General features: G+C 35.5%; 1 protein-coding gene across 1 annotated transcript in view; it reads left to right on the top strand.

The window, feature by feature from the left end:
* Cpr (Cytochrome P450 reductase) overlaps window positions 1-20,754 on the top strand; it is a 35,001-nt gene extending 14,247 nt beyond the window's left edge. The window contains exons 3-14 of the mRNA XM_067113855.1: window positions 450-606; window positions 1,978-2,160; window positions 4,490-4,660; window positions 4,994-5,125; window positions 8,588-8,721; window positions 9,533-9,785; window positions 10,082-10,279; window positions 10,419-10,579; window positions 11,597-11,700; window positions 13,531-13,637; window positions 13,778-13,899; window positions 17,689-20,754. Of these exons, the coding sequence (XP_066969956.1) occupies window positions 450-606; window positions 1,978-2,160; window positions 4,490-4,660; window positions 4,994-5,125; window positions 8,588-8,721; window positions 9,533-9,785; window positions 10,082-10,279; window positions 10,419-10,579; window positions 11,597-11,700; window positions 13,531-13,637; window positions 13,778-13,899; window positions 17,689-17,833 (1,867 nt within the window). The 3' untranslated portion in view covers window positions 17,834-20,754. The remainder of the gene's footprint in view (window positions 1-449; window positions 607-1,977; window positions 2,161-4,489; window positions 4,661-4,993; window positions 5,126-8,587; window positions 8,722-9,532; window positions 9,786-10,081; window positions 10,280-10,418; window positions 10,580-11,596; window positions 11,701-13,530; window positions 13,638-13,777; window positions 13,900-17,688) is intronic.
* Window positions 20,755-27,364: the final 6,610 nt, after the last annotated feature.

The raw sequence follows: 27,364 nt of genomic DNA, 5'->3' as shown, positions 1-27,364 counted from the left end.
GCAGAGGAGAATGGAGCCACCCACCCTACTGCATAATTCTTTTAGCCTAGTTGTGTGTGTTTCTACAAGACATGTCCCAAAAGCATTTGATGGTATGGGATGGACTGACTTTTAACTTTTTGATCGCTTTGTTACACGGGTGTGTAGAATTACAGCACTTGGACATGACTAAATAAAATTTTTTTTTCAATCTTTCTCTGTACTGGGTTGGTACGTGCAAAGCAGGTACATGAGAAAATTACTAAATGAATTACTGAAGTACAGACACATTTAAAAACAAAAATACTCTTAGGTTTAAGGAATCAGTGGCATTGCTGTACAGTATACTGTATGCCAGTTGTAAGTTATCTTTTGAGGTAATTGTGTGCTGCATGCTAACTCTGCGTTGTGTTTGTGTTTGAACTTTAAGCATTGTCATAGCATTCCCTTAATTATGCATTCACTTGCAGACCTACACAACTTCCTTCAAGATCGAACGATAGCAGTTTTGTATCTAAAATGAAGTCGTCAGGAAGAAATGTAGTAGTATTTTATGGGTCTCAGACAGGTACTGCTGAAGAGTTCGCAGGAAGACTTGCTAAAGAGGCAACTCGATGGGGCATGAAGGTAAGGAAGATGTTTGTCATAATGGGGTAATTATCCCAACAGTTTCATTATCTAGTTGTTCATATGACATCAGTAAATAGTTATTGCAGTGAATAGTATCCAAATATACTTTTCTTTGTGATAGTATGTATTGTCTAAAATCTCTCGTATTCTCTCCCATATATTTATAGTCTTAAAAACCTCTGGCCCCTCCTTAATGCCTGTGTCACCTCTCATTCTGAAATGCACTTTATTGACAATTTTTTTGGATGACTCACAATAACCATTGTTCATTGGGCCTTCTTCCAAGAAATATCCTGGGGTTTGCAGATGAGGGCATTTGGTGGTACTAAACAGGGAACCTTGCCCTACGTATGATATGCATTTCCTTCAGAATGTAGATGGAAATCCTGTGAATATCTGTACTACCACCACCTAGCATATGTCTGTGAAAACTCAGCTAGATATGTGCTGCAAAAATTGTCAGTTTGTCTAAATATACCTATTCATTCTTACTCTTTCCCTTAGAAATTTCCCCTTGACTTCTTCCTCCCTTCTGGTTTTTCACATCATACCGTGGAGTCTCTTCTTCCTCTCACCCTTCCTCAGAAAACTTTGCAGAAGCAAGCCAAAGACATTAGTGTCATCAATAAAAAAAGTTGTCCGGGCATACATCTGCCTTATGTGTATTTTTGTCTTATGCACTCATGCAGTCGCTCCATCTCTTAGGCCGTCCTCTCCTTCATGTCCTTAGCACTTCGGCCTCCGTGTTCTCTCCTGCAACATGTCACTCATCATCTTCCCCCTCATAAGTGCCCAAGCCATCTGAAGCTTGATTCTTGGGCTTTCTTTGACATGAGTGACTTCTGCTGATCACTGGATGTATTCATTTTTTATCCTATCACTTATCATCACTGTACTCATCCACCTGAGCATCTTCATTTTTGCTGCAGCGAACTTAAGTTTTCTAGTTCTCTTCAGTGGTGCTGAGTCTAGCCCATACAACATAGTAGGTCTGTCTCCCTCATATGTACCTTGCCCTTCAGCCTAAAAGGGACTTTGTTAAATACACATCTAATAACCCACTCCAGTTATTCATCCAGTTTGAATTTGATGTTTAGCTTCTTTATCCATGTCACCCACTGCATCTAGTATCAAGTGCAGATACTAGAACTCTTAATGTTCACTTCTGGCCTAATTGTGGCATGCAGGTCATCATGCATCCCATTTGTCATATATATTCAGTCTTTGTGCAACTTATCTTCGTCTCCCTACTCTTTAATGCATATCTCCACCTATCTAGGTTTCTCTCTAGCTCTTTTCTAGTTTGTGCTATCGAAGCAATGTCCTCAGCATAGGACATTCACCAAACTATTTTTTTCTTATTCGTAGGGAATGGTAGCAGATCCAGAAGAGTGTGATATGTCTGAATTAAGTCAGCTAACAGAGATAGAAAATCATCTGGCTGTATTTTGCATGGCAACCTATGGAGAAGGGGATCCCACCGATAATGCTCAAGAATTCTTTGAGTTCCTGCAGTCAGGTGACGAGGATCTTGAGGGAGTGCAGTATACGGTATGTAATAAGATAATGATTTTTGTAATGTATTTAAGAATTCATGTCAAGTGTCATGAATAAATGCTAAGTTAATTTAAAAGTTGCAGTCTGCCAAATTGATGTAAAAATAATTAAAGTCGTTAGATCATTGACTGCTGTAGTGAATGTCTTAATATTTAAATTTTGAAATATTGTATATTATGGTAAATTACAATGTTAAAAAATTGAATTGTCTTAAAATTGTATGTTTGGTTCATGTTCACAAGAGATAGATTTCTATATCTCTCTCTCTCAAGGGCAGTTACTGCTTGTCCCATAAATGGGAAGCATAAAGGGAGTGTTGTAATTACATTAACAGATATACTGCAAATAGTTCATAAGATATTTTAAGAGTGACAATGAATAAATTTTAGTACTTAGGAAGTTTGCTAATATGAGTCTTAAAGAATTCTGGGCAGTGCAGTGACTGGATTTGCAGGTATATTTGCAAGCGATCTTTACAGCTAATGAAAAATATAGAAATTAATAGAAAATGACAATATCTGAAAGTTCATTAAACATAGACATGAACATACAACAGACAGATGTTCATAAACTGGACAGCATTATTATATTTTATTCCATAAGTGGACTTGGTTGTCAGGAACTTCACATTACTCTGCAACAAGTTCTGTATGAGGAGGAGGAGGAGGAGGAGGAGTGGCTGGTCTCAGAGCTTCTGTGATGGCTGGGAGAGGTGGAGGGATTGGAAAGAGATGCTGGGATTCTAGGTTTGACATTGGGGAAATAAGTTGTGATCTCTGTTTTGACATTATTGCCTGATCATTTCTGTGATATTTCTTTATGTGGTGCATTAGCCTCCTCTGTCAATTTCCCTTACTTTCAAAGCATATTCACTAGTGTGTTAAGATCGCAGAAATAGTCTGAGAGCAGTGAACCGACGCAATCTTTGTGATAAAACCTAACCTAAATTTTTCTGGCACTGGCTCTTCTTGTCTTCATCTAGTGTAGCATCCATTTTGGGTTAGCTCCATAAAGTCACCTGGTGTAAGTCAGTTGCATGGTACCAATTTATATTATTAAATCCTACTCCACTTACCATCTTTGCTATAGTCATAATTTCTTTCATCATTTCTTGATAAGCTTCACATTAAGATAGTCTTAGACACAAGTGAAAGTTTTTTCAAAAATGAATTTGTCTCAGGCTTGCTAAGTTTTTTGGCTTTTCTGGTGATATTTACAGCATCAGAAATAATATAAAGTTTCCAAATCTTATTGCTTTTTCTCAGGTGGGGGGTCTTCTATATCCTGAAAAATTTTTTTTCATAGAATACTAAGCGTAATGGGCCTTAAATATTCTTGTTAACCCCTGATGTAGGTAAGATTAGAGATGTTTTGGGGGGGCAAGTAGATGACTTTGATGCCCATGGTGTTGAACTCATGGGATTCTGAGCGACTAAGAGCATTGGTAAGTATCAGTAAAATCTTAAAAGGCAATCCCTTGATAATGAAGTATTATCTAACGTCTGGGATACAGGACTAGTGAAGCCATATCTAGGGAAAGTGTTCTGGTAGCCCATGCTTTTGTGTTATGCATCCAAAAATACTGGGAGATGGAATTTAACCTTTCCCTTCAAGGATTGGGGATTAGCAGATTTATAAATTAGGGCTGCCCCCATCATAAACCCAGTGGCATTAGCATAAAACAGTAGTATCACTCCCTTGTTGTGCCTTAAAACCTGGTGCTAAACCCTTCTCTTGGTTAATGAATGTCCTCTGGAGATTTTTTCCAGAACAGAACAGTCTCGTCAGTATTGAATACATACTCTTGAATATGTGCTCCATAAATATTCTTTTTCCTCTTATAAGTTTATGGTGTCTGTGGCAAAAGCAGCTTCTCCCATAATTTTTACATGTTGTAGTCCAAACCACCTTCTGAAATTGTCAACCGACCTTTACTGGTTTTGAATTTTGCAGACCTAGATCATGTGGCTTCTACGTCACTTATGGATTCATATAAGGATATTGTCTTTTCTCTTGTACTATTTGGGTCTATTGTTTGCTTTGTTGACCAAGTAGATATCAAGAAATTTTTTGCTTATTGTATATTTTTTCTTTACAGGCAAAAAGTGTAATAGCCTAAAAATTTATTTTTAAAGCATCTGACATAATTTTAGAACATTTTATTTTAATGCACAAAAGATTGTATATTTACTCCATCTGTAACTTCAGCATATTGTGTGTGAAAAGGATTTTTTAATATGCTGTACCACCCTTCATTATCTGTTAACATTATTGGCATTGCTTGTTATTGTATTTATTAACATATGAGTCTCCCATTTTTCAGGTATTTGGTTTAGGGAATAAGACATATGAACATTTCAATGCCATGGCAAAGTATGTTGACAAGCGAATGGCAGAATTAGGTGCTAAGAGAGTCTATGAACTGGGAATGGGAGATGATGATGCCAATATGGAAGATGACTTCATTACGTGGAAAGATGCTATGTGGCCAGCAGTAAGTTTCCTGTATCTGTTAGATTTTTCCTTGCTCAATCAGTTCTCAACTCTTTTGTCAAAGATAAATACTGTAATTTGATTTTAAGTTTTTATAAAGTAAAGGTGCCAAACTTGATATTGTAACATTTTTCATATTAGATAGTAATCTTATTTTCAATTAATGTGCAAGTTCCTTTGCATGTCACTTGTCTTCTTCATGGAAAGAGCTTTTCAGGATAAACCCACCAATAAGTTGCATTACTTCTCTGCATTTAAATCCCAGTTCCACAACTTGTACCATTCCAGTTAGAGAGGTCCCTAATTTTATCCATGTTTTAATATTTTTTTAAAGGTCTGTGAATTCTTTGGTATTGAAGCCCAAGCACAGGATATCAACATGCGACAGTACAAACTTACAGTTCATGAGGAATATGATCCAAATCGTGTTTTTACTGGTGAAATTGCACGCTTGAATTCACTCAAGGTAAGATTTCTTGAATCCATTTTTGTGTATGTTGTGTAACAGTGGCTTATTTCAAGTGTTGGGAATTTGTCATATGAATAGTACAGTTTTAATTAGTTTTTTGACTGACAGTCTTGTAATTAATCATGTGTATTTTTCTGAAATATTTTTAAGGAATTGTAAGTTTTTCTCAAACACTAAATTGCATAGTTTGAATTGAGTGGCACAATTGATTGATAATTTTTATTGAAATGAATAGGTAACATGTTCACCTAGGGTTAAATATCCTTTATTTAGGATTCATCTTACCTACTGTTAAAGATAGCTTAAATCTCTGTGCTGATGGGTGAGTCGGCATTCAAACAAAAGATTGAATGGCTGCCTGGATGACACTCCTATTCTCCACCAGGTGTTTCGAATGTTTTAGCTCTTGTCAGAGTTCTCCTTGTTGCCATTGTGTATAGGCCTAGTATTTCATGGATGTTTGCTGCTGTCACGGTACTATACATTTATTTTTCCAAGGATGCCTCCACTGGAACCAAGGCTAAAAATGTCAGATTCAGTAGGAATGACTACTGTGTTAGCATGATGTTGATTTTGTAGGAGATACAACTGTTTACCCTGGCTGCAATGGTATAAAGTGTAATCTTGAGAACAGATGTGAGGAAGTAGGGATTTTTGAAGGCTAAAGTTCATTAGTATGGAAGGAGAAGGGAAGCAGATGGGTCGCAAAAGCAATTACAGTAGACCCCTGGTATTCATAGGGGTTAGGGATCACAACTGCCCACGAACAGCTAAAATTCGTGAATACTTGAGACCCCTCCAAAAATGATTATAACTGCCTATTTTAATAGTTCAGACACAAAATATACCATGAACACTGTCATCCTAAAAATGCTTATGACTGCCTATTTTAGTAGTTCAGACACCAAATATACCTTAAACTATTATCCTAAAACACTTTAATATTTCAAAGTCATCTTACAACATTACCCTTAAAAGTATGTGGCTTACAGCTACGTGTGAACACTCTTACAACTGTTACTCTTACCATGGTGAAAACTAATCAAGTTGCCCTTATATTTTCTTTCATACAGTATTCAAGCCTTACCGTTTTCTTTTAACATAGGTAGGGGGTAAGATTGGTACATCGTTTGGCGAATGTTTAAGAAAAAAATCCATTTTTATTGATATTTTGATGTGTTTACATTAATATTTGAAAATTAAAAATGAAAGTTTTTTTATTTCAGTTAGCAAAACCAGCTTCTTTGCTGTAGCTTATGTGCCAATTGGAATAGATCCAGTCTGCATTTGTAGACTTGTAAATTATTCGTGTTTAGTGTGTTGCATTTACTTTTGTCACTTAACCTGCTTTTTCATGATAATAATTTAACCTCAGGTGTTACTTTTCCTTTGTACTGCATTCTTTGACAAAGCTGGAAAACATGCTAACTGTATGCATTTATCTGAACCTGAGTACACAATGAATTTGGAGTTATGTTCCACAGAAAAATTCAACCACGAATAGTCGGGGGTCGACTGTAGTTAGGTGAGGTTATCAACCTGTCTTTTCTCCCCCTTCTCCAGGTTCTTCGTCTGTAGCTATCCATACTCAGTCTGGGCTTTTCCTTTGCTAAGGCTTTAGTTAGTACCTCAACTACTTCTTTAGCTCCGCCTTCTACCCCCTCTTTCAGTTCAGGAAAAGCGTAATTAGAATTCAGAACAGGACGTAAACCTTGTTTTGGTTAGTACAAGGTTTATCTGAATTGGTTAGGGAACCAGTCTGGGTCCCCCCATAGTGTGCAATCATTTTTGCATTCCCGTATAAGAGGTATGCCTGTTGGTGCTCGTCTGTCTGTAGCCAAGCCTAGGACTGCCCTGCGACAGTTGGGGGAGTCCGCTGCCAGGGAATCAGGTCAGTTCTTGGGGCGATGTGGTTCTGTGCCCTCCGTCACCTGCCTCTCCGTTTTTCATGCTCTGAGTCTTATATAATGGTTAGTTGAAAGATCGTTTTGGGATACATTAATCTTTGCTATGTACTATGTGACTTTTAGCATCATCATCGCATAGTATGAGGTTGTTAGCAGCGATAGGATTAATTATACAGGAATAGATGGTTTTATTAATAATAATGTGCATGTAGTGAGTTGTACTCATTCGGATGTTATGTCAACTCAGTTGATTGTTTAACCAATCTCTTCATCTTTTGGTCATTCTAAATCCATGTCTGCTAGCCGATTCCTCTTTCTCTTTCAAAATACACTTGTCCTTTCATTGATTCTCGGATGCGATGCAGGTACTCGGCTGCGACAGCAGCCAAGTACCTGCATCTCGAAAGTGCTTGGAGATGCTCGACTGTCTCCCACCAATAAGGGTATTTTCAAAGCTATCATGGGTTCTATCTTTAGTGGAAAACAACTGTGGCCTTCTGTCAGAAGCAATGGTTTGTGTATTGCTCAGGGTGCCATTCTAGTGGAATTTTCAGTGCCTGTAACCTTGTGGACATCAAAGTTTCTCTGCTTTCTTATATATAGTAAGAGTATTTTGCTGTCTACTTTCAAGGTTATTGTTCCATGTCTTTGTCAAAGAACACGAGGTTCTCTGATGTACTAGATTAGGCTAGTGCCAGAGAACTGGCTACGTACCTTTTACCTTTATTGAAGGTAAATGTTCACAATATGAGAGCTGTTACAACTTCATTTAGTTTTATGACAGGTTGTCACTTGAGGATGGGATTAATCTGGTGCAGTAGAAGTGCAATTTGGTTTTTGGTCACTCGCTACCTTAAGTATGCGGAATCTTTTTAGTGACTCATTTTAATAGGGCTTTTGGACTTTAATAGGGCTTTTGGACCCATGCACAGGGGTCTCCTCACGCCACTTCTGTTTCATTCTGGCTGAATTGAAGCAGTTTTCTCTGCAAGGACGTTCTTCGCTGCACACATGAGAGCCTTGCTCCCTGAATGGAATCCAACTTCTTGAGGCAGTAAGACCCAGAAAGGATTCCAGATCAGTTAGGAATGTTTTGGGTTTCATGCAGGAAACCTTAGCTCAATTGGCCGAGTGGATTTTTTCTAGCTGCACTACCCACCATCCTCCTCTTAATGCGGGAATCCACTCTCTATGACAGTAGGCGAGGTTCATCCCAAATAATATAAATTTTTGTAATTTATTATTTGAATACTTACCTAAAGAACACCCCACCCAGCCTCCAAAAGAACACCCCACCCAGCCTCCCCACAACTTAGTGGGCTGTCAAGGAGAATTCTGATGAGCTAAAACACCTGGTGGAGAACAGGTTTACTAGACCGTCATCTGGGCAGCCATTCGATCTTTTGTTTGAATGCCGATTTGCTTATCGGCGCAGAGATATAAGCTACCTTTAACAGTAGGTAAGTATCCAAATAATAAATTTTATTATGAGAATTTATATGTATTACTTGAACAAGTAAGCATATTTAAAGTTTTCATTTTCAAATTTCAGATTGGAAGTCAAAGACCTCCATTTGATAGCAAGAACCCATTCATGGCTGAAATAAAGGTCAATAGGGAACTTTTCAAAGGTGGTGAACGCAATTGTATGCATATTGAACTTGACATCGAAGGATCAAGAATAAGGTATGTCAAAATGCCACAACATGGTGTGGATTTAATCTGCTCAAGCAAGTTAAAGCAGACTAAACCCACATTAAAATGTGGCAGTTGTCCATACATGAAGAAACTAATGTAGAAGTGGTATTATCCCATTGAGAATTGTGCACACCCATTTGTCCCATTGTTGCTTAATGGCCAACTATCATGACCCAATTCAAGTCTGTAGATAATGCTGCATATAATTAACACTGAAACATGTTTCTGTGAATGCTGAGATTCCAATAGACCATTAAAGAAATGTAGTAGGGAGGCCAAATACTGATTTAGTTAGTCCTCCAATAATTCTTTGATTTTAGAATTTAAAGGAATGTCTCCTCAGTAAATACCAGGGGCCAGCTGTATGTTTGTTTAGGTATACTTTTTGGGGAGCATAATAAATACAGAGTAGAAAAAGTATTAAGCAAGGGATAGATTCTATTAATGTTCTTTACACAGTCTTGCTGCTTACAAAACAAAAATATTAACTAAATTCATGTAAAAGTAGATATAAGCAGGAAATAAGAAATATGACATTAAACACAATCAAAGATAGTATAATGCAATTACCCTTTGATATTCCAGTGCCATCAATGTCATCAGTCTGCAATAAAAAATTAACACTTTTGGCATTATTTAGCAGTATATCTGGCAGTTGTTGTTGGATGGTTGAACTCCATCTCCAATGGGAGTGAAAATAGCATTAAGTCCATTTCATACTTGAATCCAGAAATGAAAATTTTGCATTTTTATCTGACAGCATAAATTACTTTAGAGTAACATTTTTATTATCTTACAGATACGACTCTGGTGATCATGTTGCTGTTTATCCTGTCAATGATGCTGGCCTTGTTGAACAGCTTATCAAACTTACTGGAGAAGAAGGGGGTAAAGTGATCACACTGACCAATGTAGATGAGGATAGTAGTAAAAAGAACCCATTCCCGTGTCCCTGTACTTACCATACTGCACTGTCCCACTACGTAGATATTACAGCATTACCAAGGACACATGTATTGAAGGAATTGGCAGAATATACAACAGATAATGCTGTAAGTTTCCCTCTTTATAATTGGTATTTTAAATACAGTAGGATGTTATTGTCATGTTGGCCATTGTCTTAAGTTCATGAGATAATTCATTTCCCCATTAAATATTCTTATACAGTATGAGTTTTTGAAAAGTACCCTATGTCATTGATTATGGATCTCCTTTTGTAAAAGAACTTTGGACTGTACTAGTACATACAAACCAGTGTTTATTACAGGTGTTGATTTTGAAAAATTAACATTGTATACTGGATATCCAGTACTATGAACATACTAATGTAATAAAAATATTTTTATAGGAAAAGGAAAGGCTGCTATTAATGAGTGGCACAAGTGAAGCAGGAAAAGCAGCTTATCAGCAGTGGATTATCAACGATGTAAGAAATATCATCCATGTCTTGGAGGATTTGCCATCTTGTAAGCCTCCCCTTGACTACATTTGTGAATTGCTTCCAAGACTCCAAGCTCGTTATTACTCTATATCATCATCATCTAAGGTAAATAATTGTCCACACTTCGTATTTAATTTTTGAGTTAATTGTATCTGTTGACTGATAAATTTCCTAAAATGTTATAATGGCTTAGTGTTTGCAAAATCTTTATTATTTGTATTTTAACACTAGTTTCATTTTGCAGCTGTACCCCACCACCATTCATGTGACTGCCAATGTGCTAAAATACGAGACTCCGACTGGTAGAACAAATCATGGTGTTTGTACTACATACCTTCACAATCTTGTACCCGACAATGGTTTGAAGTACCATGTTCCAATTTTTGTACGGAAATCCCAATTTAGGTGAGTGTTTTAATTAGTCACAGAAAATTTTAGTAACAAAGTTAAGTAGTGTAAAGTCCTATTTATCCAGTTGCCAGTTATACAAATTAAATTCCTGGACCCACTATTTAAAAGCTTAATACGGTATTCTGTAAGATAATTCAGTGGTTAAACTTTGGCCTCATCCAGCTTCTTTTGGATTATTTCATATGCACAATCAAGGAGGGTGGTCATATCGATTGAAAATACAGATTAAAAAAGTGTTAGGCTCAAACTTACAGCAACTCATGACATTAAAACTTAGTGCTTGCATTAGTCCTTTTGGTGCTTTTATTTCAGAACTGTATATTTCCTGTTATTATGTACAGCATAGAATCACAATCTTCAATCAGAGTCCTGTGATTCAAGAAAAAGCTTTAAATACTATGCTGTACGTAAAGGAATTGGAAAAATACAGTTTAATTATATGACAAACCCTTGAACATTTTTACTTGATACACCAGTAGAAGATGCAAGAGTACAGAAATGAGAGCAGTGATAGCCCTGGTAGCTGTCAAAACTATTACAAAAACAAGTGGATCTGGATTAGACTTCTGATGGCAAATTAAGACCTTTTATAAGCACCCGTTTTTGCTACCACATGTAATGTTAACAGTGACTGGTGGACTGCCATCAGGTATCAGGAATTAAATCATGCAGTTACATTTCCATTAGGTTGCTGTTTTGTTGCTTGCCCAGTTATCGCAGCATAGTTTTGTAGGAAATAGCAGAGATGTTCATATATTTTGTCATTTTCTTCCTTATTCTTAAATGAAAATTGAAGTAATATATTTTATTCCTCCTGAAAGGCCACAAAGTTATTTGCAGTTATTGTATCCAAGTATACAAGTTGTCTGGCACCCTCTTAAATCCATGGCCATCTGGATAATAGGAACTGTACTGCTTTCAATTAGTTAAAGATTTGCATTTGGAACAAGAATGTATTTTAACATTTAAGACAGTTTCCTTGTTGAAAATTTTGTTAAATCATTTACACAGGTTACCAAGTAAGTCACAGACACCAGTTATCATGATAGGACCAGGTACAGGTATTGCTCCTTTCCGTGGCTTTATCCAAGAGAGAAATCTCCAGAAGGAGGAAGGTAAGAATATTTCTGATTGTTGAAAGTGTATGCATAAGCTTTTGAAGCAAATGCTCTAGACCATTTTATTTTTATATTGTCTAATAAATGATACTATAATGGTTTGTAAGAGAACTGTTTAGTTTTAGGACATACCGGGGATTGATCTGATGGGATTTTCTTTCACAGAACACCAGTATTCAAAAATGAAATTCAGAAATTTTCAGTAACTGGTGTTTGTATTTATTTGTTTTCATGAAGCATATGGTGTAATTTATCAATTTTCATTTAAAGCCATACATATAAAGAAATCATTGCACTTGATTAGTGTTGATTTAAAGTTTTTATATATTAATAAGCCTTTTAAAAATGGCCGAGACATCCTATAAACCCTTGTATTAAACCCCCTAACAGCTCTGATACATGTACAGTGTTATTCAATAGTTAAACTTACTGTCTTTTTAGTAACTACACATTGTTATATAGAACAAGAAAAAAGTGGCACCTAAAAATTACATATGATTATAGCACTGTACCATACTGTATTTACCTTTGATGTAATCATGGGTTGGGGGAAGAATGTGGAGGAAGAGGAGAGCCTTCATTTATTCTCTGGATTTATATGTTTCACAGACCGGCCTGAATTCTGCTGCTCCACTTTTCATCTGAAATCAACCCATGTCAAACAGCTTGGCCATGCATTGCCCCCATTATCTTGGCTAGTGTTCAGCACTAGGATAAATCTTGAAAGTTGCAAGGACTTTGTCAGTATGTACAAAGGCCTGCTGCATCTTGATGGTGAAGCGTTGTGGCGCTGGTTCTGGTGCCTGCTCTCTTTGCAGCAGCGCTCCTTGTGAACCTTCATAACTCTTCATTCATCAGTGGCTGCTCCTCTTCCTCAAACCTTCATAACTCTTCATTCATCAGTGGCTGCTCCTCTTCCTCAAATAACAAGACAAAGTCATCCACTTTTAGCTCAGTGCTCAAAGTCATCAAGGCTTTGAATCATTTAAACCATCCAGAACTACAGTTCTTGAATTCTGTGTCATTCTTATCAGGATTCACTTTAGGTCTGCAAATACAGTCCTTTCTTATAAAGGACATTAAGACTTTTGGCGATATGTTGATCCCACTGTTCAATCCAAAGAAAAACACTTTCCATTTTTTGTAAGTCTTGTTTCATTTTTTTTTTTATAAGTCTTGCCTCTTTTTTTTGTTTCTGATTTTCTTCATCCCTGGAGCATACTCTTTGACATGGGCTAAGACTTATGCCTTGCCACGAATGATTGGCAAACTTTGTTTACCATTTTCGTATTTTATGACAGCCACGTGATGTTTGGTTGTGATAGGTCATATTCTGCTTTTCAACTAGCATATTTATGTGATATAGGAGGTCATATTCTGCTTTTCAACTAGCATATTTATGTGATATAGGAACTTTTTTTTAATTGATTTCTGTATTTTTTTTTTTGTTTAAACTTTAGTTGCTGACTGACATGAAAATGCATGAGCCACTGTATGTGTTTTTATTTTTCATGTTTAAAAAAAAAATTGTTGTAAACTTAAAAATGCCAAAAACTGAATGCCATAACTTGAGGTATTACTTTAGTTCCAAGGTAGCTGCAGTAGTCTTAAGTGCAGTTGTGGGCATATTGAATAGCTTAGCATTGGCAAAACAGCATGTAGACTATCCCAGAATCCTAGCCTAACTATTGGTAAATTGAAAAAAGTTAATCAAATGAATAGAATCCAAATATATAAGAACTCTTCATAACTTTTTGAAATGAAATCCTAAAAACCCAATCAGTACACTTAACTAAGCAAAGAAATAACTTTTTAATTTTTTCATAGGAAAACCAGTGGGAAGGACCATTCTCTACTTTGGCTGCCGCAACAAAGCTGTTGACTACTTATATGAAGAAGAATTAAATTCCTACAAGGATTCTGGGTTATTAGAGGTATTGTACCAGAGAAAATTTTTATATCCAGTACCTGGTTATTATTTTACTAGAGCGTTTTAAACATGCATTACAAGAATCTCCTCTTGATTTACTGAATGTCAGTTATGCCAGTAACATGAATTTTTTTTTCATTTCAGCTTCACGTTGCCTTTAGTCGTGATCAGCCACAGAAGGTGTATGTAACAAATCTTATGGAAGAACATATGCAAGATATTTGGCAAATTATCGGAGAACAAAATGGTCATTTGTATGTATGTGGGTAAGTTGAGAATTAATTCCTTGTGTTTTTTTTTGTAATTAACATGTAGCTTTTAATTTTGTTTATGGATTTTCATGTTAAAAGGCAATTTTCATCCCTTTCATATGTTATGTTTCCACATACACTAGTACCTCAACTTGAGTGATAGTTTTGGAGGACTGGCCTTCCAGTAAGTAAAGAAATTCATCAAGTAATGAAGACCTAAGTCCAGTAACACAGGCTACACATTCCCCACAGCTATTGTAGCATTTATGTGAATCAATTGCATTTTTTCTTATCTTGTTATGAAGCATGATGTCATCTCTTATCTTGTTATGAAGCATGATGTCATCGTAAGTTTGTGGATGAAGTTGCAAGCTGTAAAATTCAGTAATGAGTGCAACAGTACAAGTAGGAATAATAAAATTGAAGTAAGTACCTTTGCACTGCATTTGTTTGTGTGCTTCTCTGCAGATTTTATGCAGAACAAATAGCTGCAGTTTTGTATTTTATTTTGGTATACAGTGAACCCCCCATATTTGCGGGGGATGCGTCCCACACCCCCCCCGCAAATAGCTAAAATCCGCGAATACTTAAAACTGCCCATTTTGATAGTTTAAACACAGAAAAACCCTGTAAAAATGCATATACCTGAGTATTTTAATAGTTTTATCACAAAAAATGCATTTATTCATGAAAATATGAAAATACAGTAATTAGTGAATATTTCTCAGTGAAGAATACCGCAAATGGGCGAATTTTCCGCGAATGATGGCTAGATATGTTCCACAGAGAAACCTGCGAATGCGCGAGTCCGCGAATCATGAGAACGCAAATACGGGGGTTTACTGTATCCACACCAAAAATCAAATAAAAATTTCATCCAAATGTATGTGGTTGTGTGTGCAGGGCTGTTTAAAGATATATTAGTATGATATTGTTATTTGGTATGGCACACGACAATTTACAAAATACTTACACTTTTGCAAGTGTTAGCACTTGAGCATAGACTATCATGTATCATTGGAAGTCTTGGGCAAGTGTGTAATGTACTATATTTACTGATACACACAGTATTATTTCCATTGTATTAAGAGATGTCAAGTCTATTAAAACAGTTAAATAAAGACACACAACATAAAGAAAGAGGGAGTAAACAGACACTTTCATAAGACTTCTTCTAGAAGTGCAGTTCACCTGTAATTGACAAATTAACCGAGTACATATACAAATTACAGTACTGATTTTCACTGAAGTATTAATGACAGCATACACATATGCTATCATTAATACTATTGTGAAAATCACTGCTTTTACATGTACAGTGAATATTCTCAGTTTACATGTCAATTACATGTAAATTGCACTTCCGTAAGAAGTTTCGTGAATGTCGTTCTGTTTACGTAAGAAGTTTCGTTCGTGAATGTCGTTCTGTTTACTTCTCTTTTTCTCTGGCATTGTATAAGTTTACTCCAATTTTGATGAAGTTAAAACATCCTGTATTCCACAATAAAATATGATTAGTTTAATTGTATACTGCATTCCATATTTACCCAATGATTCAGTCAGTGTTAAGTGAAGCTCAAGTAGCTTGCAACATGTTTTGGATGGTAAATTTCCATATGCCTTGCCACATAAATAATATATTACCATATCTTTAATGAGCCCTGCACACACAACACAGATTATTAATGTGGAGATTGCAAAATGAAAGTAAAGTATCTACCAGGTCTGTGTAACATCATTAGACAAATCCACTTGAACATTCACATGCAGTACTTTATTTTTTTTTTTTATTCCTGTGTATATGGTTGAATTCATTGTCAGCAGCAGCTAGCAAGACATTCCTCAAACTAGCATTAGGTGCATACCTAAATAGAACTGGAATAGGCTGAGTAAGTGCCTCCAAAAAGGTCAAGGTATAATTCAGAAGTTTTATATGATTTTTGTTATATATTGTATTGTTTAATATATATTTTTGTACACAATAAACTAGCATTTTATTGCATAAACTTACTGATAAAGTTGGAATGGTCACTCGGAAATCTTAAGATTAGGAGGATATGAATAATTTTTACATTTTTGTATTCCTTTTGTAGGTGCATATAGCAAGAGCACTAGTAGTCATGGGGATAAATATTGAAGTCACAAATTCAACATGAATGACACTTGAATAAATATCTACACAAACACAACTTTGAGTAAACTGCCATGATGCTGGCACCTCATGCGGTGTACTGTAGGCATTACTTAAGGTTCTTTGCAGCATCCCTTCACCCCCTAACTGCAACCTCTTTCATTCATTGTGCTGTACTTCCGTTTATATTTTCTTTCTTCCATCTTACTTTCCACCCTCTCCTAAAAATTGATTCATAGTGCAACTGGGAAGTTTTCCTCCTATTATGCCTTTCAATAATTTTCGCTGTCAGTTTCCGTTTCAGCGCTGAATGACCTCATAGGTCCCAGTGCTTGGCCTTTGGCCTAAATTCTATATACTCTATTCTACATACGTTTCTGGAACTCTGGGTATAAAACGTCATGTAAATAAGATATTTTAAACATTTTTAAGCTTTCAAGTGATGTAATATGTCAGATACTATAAATTTCAGAATTTATTTTTTAAGTGATTTTACACTTTTAATTTTCTTAGGTGATTTTTTTTATTTTAATGGGCTTTAAATATATATTTGCTGACTGATGTAAAGATGTATAAACTAACATTAGTGAAATTTTATTTTCCATATATTAACTGCCCAAAAACAAAAACTTCCTTAAGTTAACCCTATGAGAATTAAGTCATAGTTCAGGTGTTAGGTCAGATTTCATAATTAATAATAATAATAATAATATTACTAATAGTAATAATGATATCGTGGGGAAGACCTCTTTGAGATATACTTTGTTGAAAAGAATAGCAGAGTTTTCATGGCGTAGAGCTTATACTGCACATTCTCAACTGTGAGTACAGTCTTCTTTGTTGCAGCAGGTATATCATAAATTAGCTGACCGAAGTCAATTTATTATCCCAATGGTTTGGTAGTCCATGCTATTATTTACAAATAGTGAATGGTATTCTCACCTCGTTGTAAACTCATTTTTGGGAATAAACATACCATGTATGTACCCCCGATGCCATTCGTTATAAATGATTTGTTTAACCAGACCTCTGAACTCTTTTAGGGTTCTTCTCGGGCTGGACTGAGTAAATGATAGCATGGACTACTGAAATGTCGGGATAATAAATGAACTTCAGCCAGCTGCTTCATGAGTTACTTGCTGAATTAAAGAAACTTTATGCCAAGCTGAGAAGGCACAGCATAAGCTTAATGGCATACATACTGTCATTCCTTTTATTATAATTATTATTATTGTTATTATTATTAAATAATAATAATAATAGTAATAATTAATAGTAATACTAGAGTAAGCATGTAGTAGTGTTCAGTATTCTTAATTAGTATGTATACAATTCCAGTGCACAGTGAATTGTAAGTGGCATAGTACAATACCAGCTAATCAGTAGTTAAGTACCTAGGTAAAGTTGCAAAATTTTTGTACTCCAGATAAATATTTATGAAAGACTGACAGTCACTTTATTTTTTATCTGAATACAGTTTGTAACTATTTTTCAGATAAAAAGTCCCTTTGTTGATAAACACAGGAAGCAAAAGTCCCTGAATACTAGCTTGTGGAACTTTGATATGTAAAGCCTGTAAGTTCTGCCTATGCCATAATAAAGGTAATTTAGTAGAATTTCAGTACCTTCAAGTATAGTTAAAGTTATACGTCATTTGTCCTTTTTTTTTTCAGTGATGCCAAGAGCATGGCTCGAGATGTGAATGCACTTATTGTCAAAATATGTCAGAACGAGGGGAAGATGGATCAACCCCAAGCTGAACTTTTTGTGAAGAAGCTGATCACGCAAAAGCGTTACTCTTCAGACGTATGGAGTTAGTGTGCTGTAAATAAGCAGTGCTTGTACATATTGAAGTAATTTTTAATGTGGATATTCAAATTTTGTTTTAGATAAATGTATTAATGTAAACAAATTTTAAAGCATCCGAGTAATGTCGTAAGATAGAATGGAACATAAAAACAATTTTTTTGGTTCATCTGTCTGGTCAATAGGATTTTTAAGTATGCTTTTTATGTACGTATAGTGGTTTTATATTTAGATTCCTAAATATTTATGATAGTTTTAAAATTTTTTATTTTTAGATATTTTAAGTTATGAATAATTGAGCACACACAATTCACTGTTCTTTTAGTGGATCTTTTTATATTTTATGTTATCCTAGTAAGATGTGGCTTATATTTCATATATCCTAAAGATTTTTAAGTGTTCTGCTTTTTAATTTGCACTTTTAAATCAATGCAGCATTTAGGTAAATATTTAGTTCCTGTAAACAAATTTTTAGTTTTGTTTCATAGTATGAATTTAATTATTAAATGAAATTATTTTAAAATGCATTAATTTTTTCAATTGTAGAGGTAATTTTAGTTTCTAGCTATGATGTTTAATCATTTAATACACTTTTTGTACATGCTTTGTTTTTAGAGTTATGTATGGATTTTATCTATTTTTGTGCTAATTACAGAGATTTATTATAACATGAAGTCTTAAGAGAAATTTGCATATGAAGAGAAATGATGACTAGTGTACACTGTCTACAACTTAGGCAAGATTGCTAAAGTTGTAGATCTTTTCCTTCTTTCATACTTGTAACTGAAATCTTGGTGGCATTTATGACTTTTATTTGCTCTACAAGATTAAACGTTGTCTTCCATTTTTAAAGGTAATTGTATTTAGCATTTACATTTTTTTGACAATTGTTGCAGCTAATATATTTTAGTAAAGCAATAAAACAATTCACTAGATAAATAGCTTTCTGCATACTTTTATTAAGTGAGACAAACTGAGCTTTGAAATATCACTGAACTATCATTAGTTGCAGTAATGCTAACTTTTAACTATTACACTTGATAAAAGGCACAAATAATATTAATGTTATCACTGCATTGTATTTTATGTTCATTAGGTTTAGGTGGCAATGAAAAATTAGTGTTTAGCAATAAAGAAGCAAGTCAACTATTAGGCTTTATTAATGTTAAAGATAAATTGTATGAAAATTATAATACAGATAGTTTGCTTTTTGCTTTGGGTTTAGCTGAATGATTTAATCCACTTATATTGCAAGATATTTTTGTGAGGTCAAGTGTTGCGGAAGTAGCATCATTTATTACAGGCATGTTTTAATCACTGTACCTATAGAAATATTTTAGGAAGTTGCATTATAGCAATGGGTGATCAAAATTTATTCCACATTTAGTCATTCCACTTTATCTTATAATTTTCAGGCTCAAATATTGTACAAAAAGGGGCAGCACAAATATTTAATTCAAAATTTTGTAATTCCTACAAATGGTGTATGTACTCTACTAAATAATGGTGCCATAAAATATTCAATTTTGCCCATCTGGGAGCTTACAAGCTACATGAGAACATACTGGTTAAGCTTCTGGTTACCATACTTGTTAGGTTTCCAGGTTTTGTAAGCATAGTAATTTCCAGCAGTCAGTTGTATGATTTTATGTTAGGGGGTTATGTGATTCTTGAAACTGGGGGTTATGTAACTCTTCTTGAAACTGCACAAGGTTTTGTGAGTCTCAATAAGTGATAAATGTACAAAATTATCAGGTAAAATTATATGCTACTATCTAGTATTTGTATTACAGTTTGACTTCTGAGCATACTGTGTAAAAGCACTTGATATTAATGATCACACACTCATTATTTCATAAATGGTATAGAGATTTAGCTTGTTTTTATGATCATTATGTTTTAATAAACTACAGTCCTTACTATCAGTTTGGCAAATGCTTAGTTTTTAGCTTGAAGGTCGAGTAGGTTTTTGAACAACAGTGGAATTGCTGTAATTTTTATGAGATGCAATTTGCATTAAATGTGTTTATTGCGACTGGCAAAGCACTTTACTGTTTCAAGAAGTGATTATAAGCAATTCTTTTAATAAACTTTTTCACAGCAGTTGACTGAAAAATCTGGAGAACCATTGATTTCTTTTTTCAATGGCCATGACATGATTTTTTTTTTTCAATGGCCATGACATGAAATTGTCTGGAAATGATCATCTGTGAACCTTAAATCTGCAATTGGCCTTTTGCCTTTGTAATAGTTGCTGTCTGACTTGGGTTTGGAAAAGTGTTGTATGTGAATCTTTTTTTCCAATTTATGACTGATTTTAATCATTGTAAATTTTGCATTGTGAACAGTATGGTAGACATGTTACTATTATATTTTAATAACAGTAGAACTGTTTATATATATAAATAAATGATAAATTATGGTATTAAAGATATTTATTAATTATAAATAGGTATAATGTAAATGCACATACCTCTAAAAACCAGAAGGTTCAGGATTATGAGAAAGGTGCTAGTAATTTGTTTTATATTTGGTAATAAGTGCAGTTTTCACTGCCTGCTTTACTGATATTTGATGTTGGTTAATGTAAAAAAGGTTTTAATTCCAATTTCTTTAGTCTGTAAAATAAAATTTTATATGCAACTTTTGTGGTAGTGAGATATTAAAATCAGAGGCTTTGTTTTTATTATTTTCAGCACTGATTGAAAGTGATTTTTTTTTTATACTGTAATGTACTTGTGATATGTGGCTAAACTTATGCAAAAACTAATACTGTAATAGTTTGTCTATTAAATTTATATCTTGTACTACCGTACTGTAAATAGATTTTGTGTAGATTTGACATGTAGATTGATTAGTCTTTTGTATACATTATGCAACTTTGTGAAGGTTGTATTGAGTACATGTAAATACAATTTTTTTTTATGGTAAAACGTTTTTATACAAATCCATTGATCATAACCTTAATTTGTGCAAAATGCATGCCAATTCACCAATTTGAGAAATGGAAAGGGAGGCTTCAGTATGCATGAACCAGCCAACTCCATCAGGCAATGGGGTGGGCATATGATTCCGTGGGGTGGACATATGATTAACTGGCTGTAAAAATATAGTTGATTTATATATCCATTAATCATAAATAGTATCAGTTGCAGTTTAGGTGAGAGGATGAAGCAGACAAGCCCTTGAAGAGAAAAGAAGATGTAGTTCCATTAATTCCAGTTCCAGAAGGTGCACAAGAGTTGGCAGTAATCCTTTAGGAAATGGGTATTCCATCATGTACTTGATTTGCAATGTAAAAATAACCCAAGAGAATACTGTCATCAAGCACTGTGGGGTAGACGCTTCTTGTTTGTGCGAAATACTGAATTGCTACATTGACAGGTCCCAGCTTGAGAACATCATGGTGTTAGGGTCTGGAGACACCAGAGTGATCCCCTCCAGAAGATTCTGATGACCTACCAGAACCAATCAATCGTCCAGGTAGCAGCGAACAGGCAGGCCCAGATGATGTACCCAGGTGGCAATGGAAAGAATCCTGTTGAAGATGGTGGGGCCATTACACTGACTGAAGCAAGGGGTCTGATAATTAGCAGACACACTAGAATCAAGTGAGCTGGAAAATTACTAAAATTTTCTGAAAAAATCTTAATTTATTAAAAATCAAAGGTAAAGCCTGAACATTACTGGAAAAGCATTTAAAACTGAAGTAGCCTAATACAAGTAACAAAAGAGGTTCTCTGAAAATCATAGAGAATGACTGAAAACAAATGAACAACGAATAATTGGTGAATGGCACTGCGCACAAAAAAAAAAAAAAAAATGCTTGGTGGTCCTTGGAAGAGCAGCAGCATGTCTGTGTGCCCGTAAGGTATGCAGATGAATGAGAGAAGTTTCAGTCTGATGGAGTGGCAGGTAGATGTGTACTGGGGTTTTTCTTTCCACTTTAAGGTTGGTGCATCTGGATGTGTTTGCACAAATTAAGGTTAGTAATGGTTAATGAGTTTGTAATAACAAACACCTTGTGCCTGTAACTAATCAAAGAATGTTTGCAATTATACCTGGTACAATAGTGGGTTGCCTATTCATAAGTATACTTGCAATGATATAGTTTGTTGACAGAAGCTACTGTACTCTTAAAATATAAACCTTTAAAAAGGTGTCAATAATTACTTAAACATCAAAAGTCTGTTAATGTCAGATTTCATAGGATTATGGCAAATTTCTATTAATTAAAGATATAAAATAATCCACTTTCTTAAGCTGAGGATATTTTCATTTTTGTTTAAAAATTTTTGATAGTGGTGAAATGATAGTCATAATTGGTAACGTTAATGTATAACAAACAAAAAGATAAATTAAGATGTCCCTAAAAGATCTGGTAGAGTAAATTCATTTGTGATCAGTGCGGAGAGGTATGTGGGATTCCCAGTAACTTTCTGTAATGGTCAGTATCTGAATACTTCCTGACAAGCACCATAGTGTTCCAGGTATTAATGCAGTCAGCTGTATAATAACTGAATATCTTTTATAGCTAAAGGATTATTCCTGCATACTGTTAATGGCACTTGTGAAATTGCAGTGCATGAAAATCAAAGTTCTAAGCCTATTACAGTATTTTTAATGAATAGTTCTGTATTAATGCATGTTTTCCAGTAGTTTCATAGTTCATAGCAAATCTGTCTAAGAGTTGGATTGTACATAATTAGAAATTTAAAGGAAATTTTTTTGTTGAAACAAAAACCATTGCCTTTTTCCAGTTTTTGTTACAAAAGTATTTCCAAGGACAATCTTAAGTATTGGAAAAGTAAAGCACTGCAATTCCAGGAGAGTGAAGTTGCTTCATCTTCTGTAGCCAGCTTTTTGTCTCCAGTCAATTAATGACACTTTGCATTACTGTATTCTTCATTCATTGCATTTACCTGTATTCCACATTTTTGCATGTGTTGTTTCTCTTCTTGTCATTTCTTTTGTCTGGCATGTATGTCATTTTTAGTATGTCATCAGTGCTCAAAATTTTCTGTGACACTTGGTCTAGTTCAACTATTGGATAATGTATGTTTTGTTTTGACCCTTAGTGGTTAGACACCATGGCATCAAAGTGACACAAATATTGTCAGTACTTGGGTGGATAGATGTCAAATATATGGGAACTCTGAATTGTACTGAAATTTAGCTTGAGTTTCAGTTAGTGAAACTTACCAGCTAGTTGGGTCTTGAGCAAGATGGGATGGGGCAAGCTCCAACTTGTTGCCTGGTGTCAACAGTCATTGTTTCCATGAATATTATACACCATCGGAGCATCCAATTCTTGTAATTAGTCCTTTCTTCATCAGTGAAGGAATGAGGTCAAATTGTTTCCTCCCTCAACCTTTCACTATTCAAGGTCCAGGTACATAACTGTATGCTCTCTGGCCATCAAAAATCCAATTTAAATAAGTGATTAGCATTTTTGTAGTAAATAAACATAAAATGTTTTGTTCAGTTCTGATATAGAATGCTGGACAATACCTGCATAGCAACTGTGGTATTGATGCCAGGATGCTGAGGCATGTTCGCGACAGTGTGAGGTTGGAACTGTGCAGTATAGGTGTCCTGGGAACCGGCAGTGTTTAAGGCAATTCTTGAAATGGACTCCCATTTACGTTAATAAGCTTAGATAAGGCAATGGTTTTTAATCTACAAAGAGAATTGGTTTAAAAATTAGTATCTGAATATCAGTTACGATAACCTATTTGGAAGACCCCAATTTTACAGTGTAGTGTCAGGTAGAATTTTCCATACTAATTCTTACTCAGAATTAATAAAACAGGTATGCATCCTTATAAAGCTGAAAATGGATATTTTTGTTAAACCTTCAGTCTTAGAAAAGCATGTTAGTCTGTATTATAAAAATGAACTTCTCTTGTAAAACTCTTGCCTGCATTTTAATTTTTCTCTCCTGCTACTGTAACACATTTCATCTTTATCCTATTTACTAAGGAAATGTTAACATATAGCTAGGATTCAAGTGAATGATGACAAGTTTTGCACAATAGAAATAAAAGAAAATGTCTAAGTTAGTTACTGACAATCTTCATTTTAAAAGCTTCAAGATTTTCTCATGAAATGGTAGTGAAACATCTATGTAAATCTTCCTATTCAACATCCTCATGACAAAGTGAAACATCTATGTAAATCTTCCTATTCAACATCATGACAAATGCATACTTGTACTTGTGTATTCTGTTCATGTTATTGTAAAGTCTGGCATAATAACACAGTACAAAGCCAATATTCCTGTGAGGTGTGCATGTGAAGATGGATGGTTGAGAATTTTCATACATATATTATTAAAATTTATTTTCATTAACCTAAAAATCAAGCCTTCTGGGCATTTATGAATTTAAGCAGGAGGGAAGGTACTCTTTTAAGGGAAGTGGTATTAAATGCAGTTGTTCTGAGCAACCCATGGGTTATATTGAACCCACAGTGGTGTTGCAATGTTTCCAGAACTTACAAGACATAAATAGAAGAGCTAAGAGTGACTTGTGTTCACATGCCCATCCGTTGACCCCAAACTGCAAGTAACTAACCAGCTCTTTTTCTGATGTCTCAAAGCTGTTCACTTCAGTTAGTGATCATCCCCAACTTTGCTTCAGCATTTCGGACTCTTAAATTTCAATTTCATTCGTTTCTTCCTTGGTGTCCTCATCTGTTGTTTCATCACCAACCACTCTACTTTGGGCTCTTCCTCTCTCTGTGTTCTGTGGTGTCTCCTACTGTGTTGCATATTTTGTCTTGGTTTTTGATGGGCATGTTTCCTTGCTCTATTGGAGGATTGTTGTTGTCTTGATTGAATTGACAATCTAGGATCTGAGGATTAATACAAAAGTTAAAAAGACACAACTTGGTTTAGGACGGAATCGCTAAAAACCTCTCGACTTAATTGCGGTGTCCATTCAATTCTTGGGAAACAAAAGAACCAGTCACAGAACAACTACAAAAGTTAATCAAGCTGTCAGAGCCTTTCCTGGACAGAAAAGAGAACCTTTTCTCTTATAAAGAAAAAGAAGAGTAATTTTTAATCAATTTGTATTTTTCATAACTAACAAACCTGAGGTCTTTACGTAAGGGGATTTTCTCAAGCTCTTAGATGGAGTCCTGTTAAAAATAGCACAGGTTTTGGTGGCAGCAGGGAAAGAGGTAGGCAGAGCCTGACCTGGATTCTGCCCCTAGATGATGCTGTGACACTTCAGTTCTCTCTTTAACCATCATCTCACAAGAGGAGCGCTGTCCTTTTCTCGCTAAGAAGTTGATATTTTTGTGCACTTCCGGTCCATTTTATCCCTTGGTATTCTGGTCTTTAATTTTCACCTTCCTCCAGAAACTAACAGCCTCTGGTCTTTAATTTTCACCTTCCTCCAGAAACTAACAGCCTCCTAAGTATATTTCTGAAAAGTCTGAGTTAAGACAGAGATCCAGCCAAAAAAAAAATGTCTGAAGGGCAGAGATAGCAACAATCTGAGACCCTAAGGGGGGGGGGGAGAATTGAAGCCTATGGCTTTCTCACCAAGTCTCTCAATGGGTAAGTTGTTAGTCAGTCAACAGACTTGACGAATTCCATTGTAGAGAAATGGACTGGGTCCTCTGTAACGTAGTACAGTATCTCTTCTGTCTTGAAAGAGGTTGGGGAAGGAGACTGCACAATCTTCTGAGGAGAGAGAACTATCAGTTCTATAAACACAGTTGTTCTCCAAAACAGCACACAAACTGTGACCAAGGGAACTTGACCAACAGACATGCCTCTGGAGGACCACCTATAGCCAACTCCATACATGAGACACTATGGGCGGCTGGCAAACTGCCAAGGTTTGCCCTCACCAGATTATGCTAGTGAATGAACACAATAACCCCTTGGAAATATTGTTTAACTCCATCAGCATAGGTTCCAGAGGAAAGAACCTTCCAAAGGCATATAGGTTCTAAGGAACATGGTGACTAAAAAAACCGAGGTTTTCAAACTCTTACTGTCAATTTCTGTTTCAGCACTGAATAGCCTTAGTTGGCCCAGTGCTTGGCATGTATGCCTAAAATCTATATAAATCAAGCAAATCTAGGAAACCAGGCAATAAAAAAAGCCTGATCACCTCTTCTCCACTTGCAGAGGGGGTGTGGGAGAATCAACCAGTCCCAATGATGAACTTCACAAGAGATAAATAGTTGTGGTACCTACCCCTCCCACGTGCCTCACTCGAGGAGCAAGGTGGAAAGGGGTGACAATATTCCCCACCCATGCATTTCTATCATGAGATTGAGCATGATAAGAGAGAAAAAAGTATTAGGGATGTAGGCTTTTCAGAAGACAACAGGAAGGACAACCTCAAACAGCTCACGCTGTCTAGTACCTGTAGTAGTTGGACTAGTCATGGACTTTATAGAAGCATTACCATCAGCAGGCACTACCACTGCAAACAATTCTGTGTACAAGAAAAGCAAGGAAGGATGGGCTACATGGGACATTGTTTAGGTCAAATTTTCTCAAGATAATCAAAAGATGAAAATTATTCATCATCAGAGGGGAAAGATGTCAAAAGAAGGAACCTACCCCTAGAAGAGGCTACACTATCAGATGCAAGGCATACTTAAGTGGGGGAGAGTTAACCTTTGGCAACAGAAGATGGGAGGGAAAAAGATACATCACAATCTGCCAATTTTGTGGTGTAAAAACTCTTGATGAAGAAGGCGAACAACTCGCCCTTCTTTTTCCTCTTAATAAACTTTTCCCGTTGAGAAGCCCAGTCTGCACATTCCTCACGTGGGGAAGAAGACACTTTATCTCTAGGGAGGAACAACTTACATTATCTGTGTGTGCAGGTGATGTGAAATGGCCACAAGGTCACCTTAGACCCTCACATTCTTGTTGTGCCTGTTTATTCTTCATAAGAACAACTCAGAACACAGCGGAATACCCCCCCCAACCCCCGCCAAAAAAAAAAAAAAAGAAAAAACAAACAAGGGAGTGAAAGCTTAGCTACATTCATCCATGAGAGAGGTGAGAACAGGACCACTTCACACAACTGTCAAAAGATCAAGTGGGAGATAACAGGCCGGGCACACTGCTGGGAACCATGTCTTCTCTACTTAAAGGTGTCAGTTCTATTCCCAAGGGAACAAATAACTTTAATGACTATCCAACTTTCAACCAACATTATATACAAAATATTCTTTCAAGGATCTGTTCGAATAACAAATAACTTTAATGACTATCCAACTTTCAACCAACATTATATACCAAATATTCAACCAGATCCTTGAAAGAAATTATCTGATTTTCAAAATTTTCAGCATATCCAATAGCCGAGAACAGTCATGAATGGTCCTATGTGAGTCGCAATAATACAGTATCAATTTGGTAGTCAGTTTAACCTGTTCACTAGTAATTATAGGCATCTTTCATCTTTAAAACTTAGAACTGGCCTAACTGGGGATATTGCAACTACATATTGGGCTTGAATGGAAATGTTTGGTATAAAATGTTGATAATTCTTGCCTAGTCAGATA

Source organism: Macrobrachium rosenbergii, chromosome 13, assembly GCF_040412425.1.
Source record: "Macrobrachium rosenbergii isolate ZJJX-2024 chromosome 13, ASM4041242v1, whole genome shotgun sequence".
NCBI classification, from domain to species: domain Eukaryota; kingdom Metazoa; phylum Arthropoda; class Malacostraca; order Decapoda; family Palaemonidae; genus Macrobrachium; species Macrobrachium rosenbergii.
The sequence above is the reverse complement of the archived record's forward strand: the minus strand, read 5'-3'. Positions and strand labels throughout refer to the sequence as shown.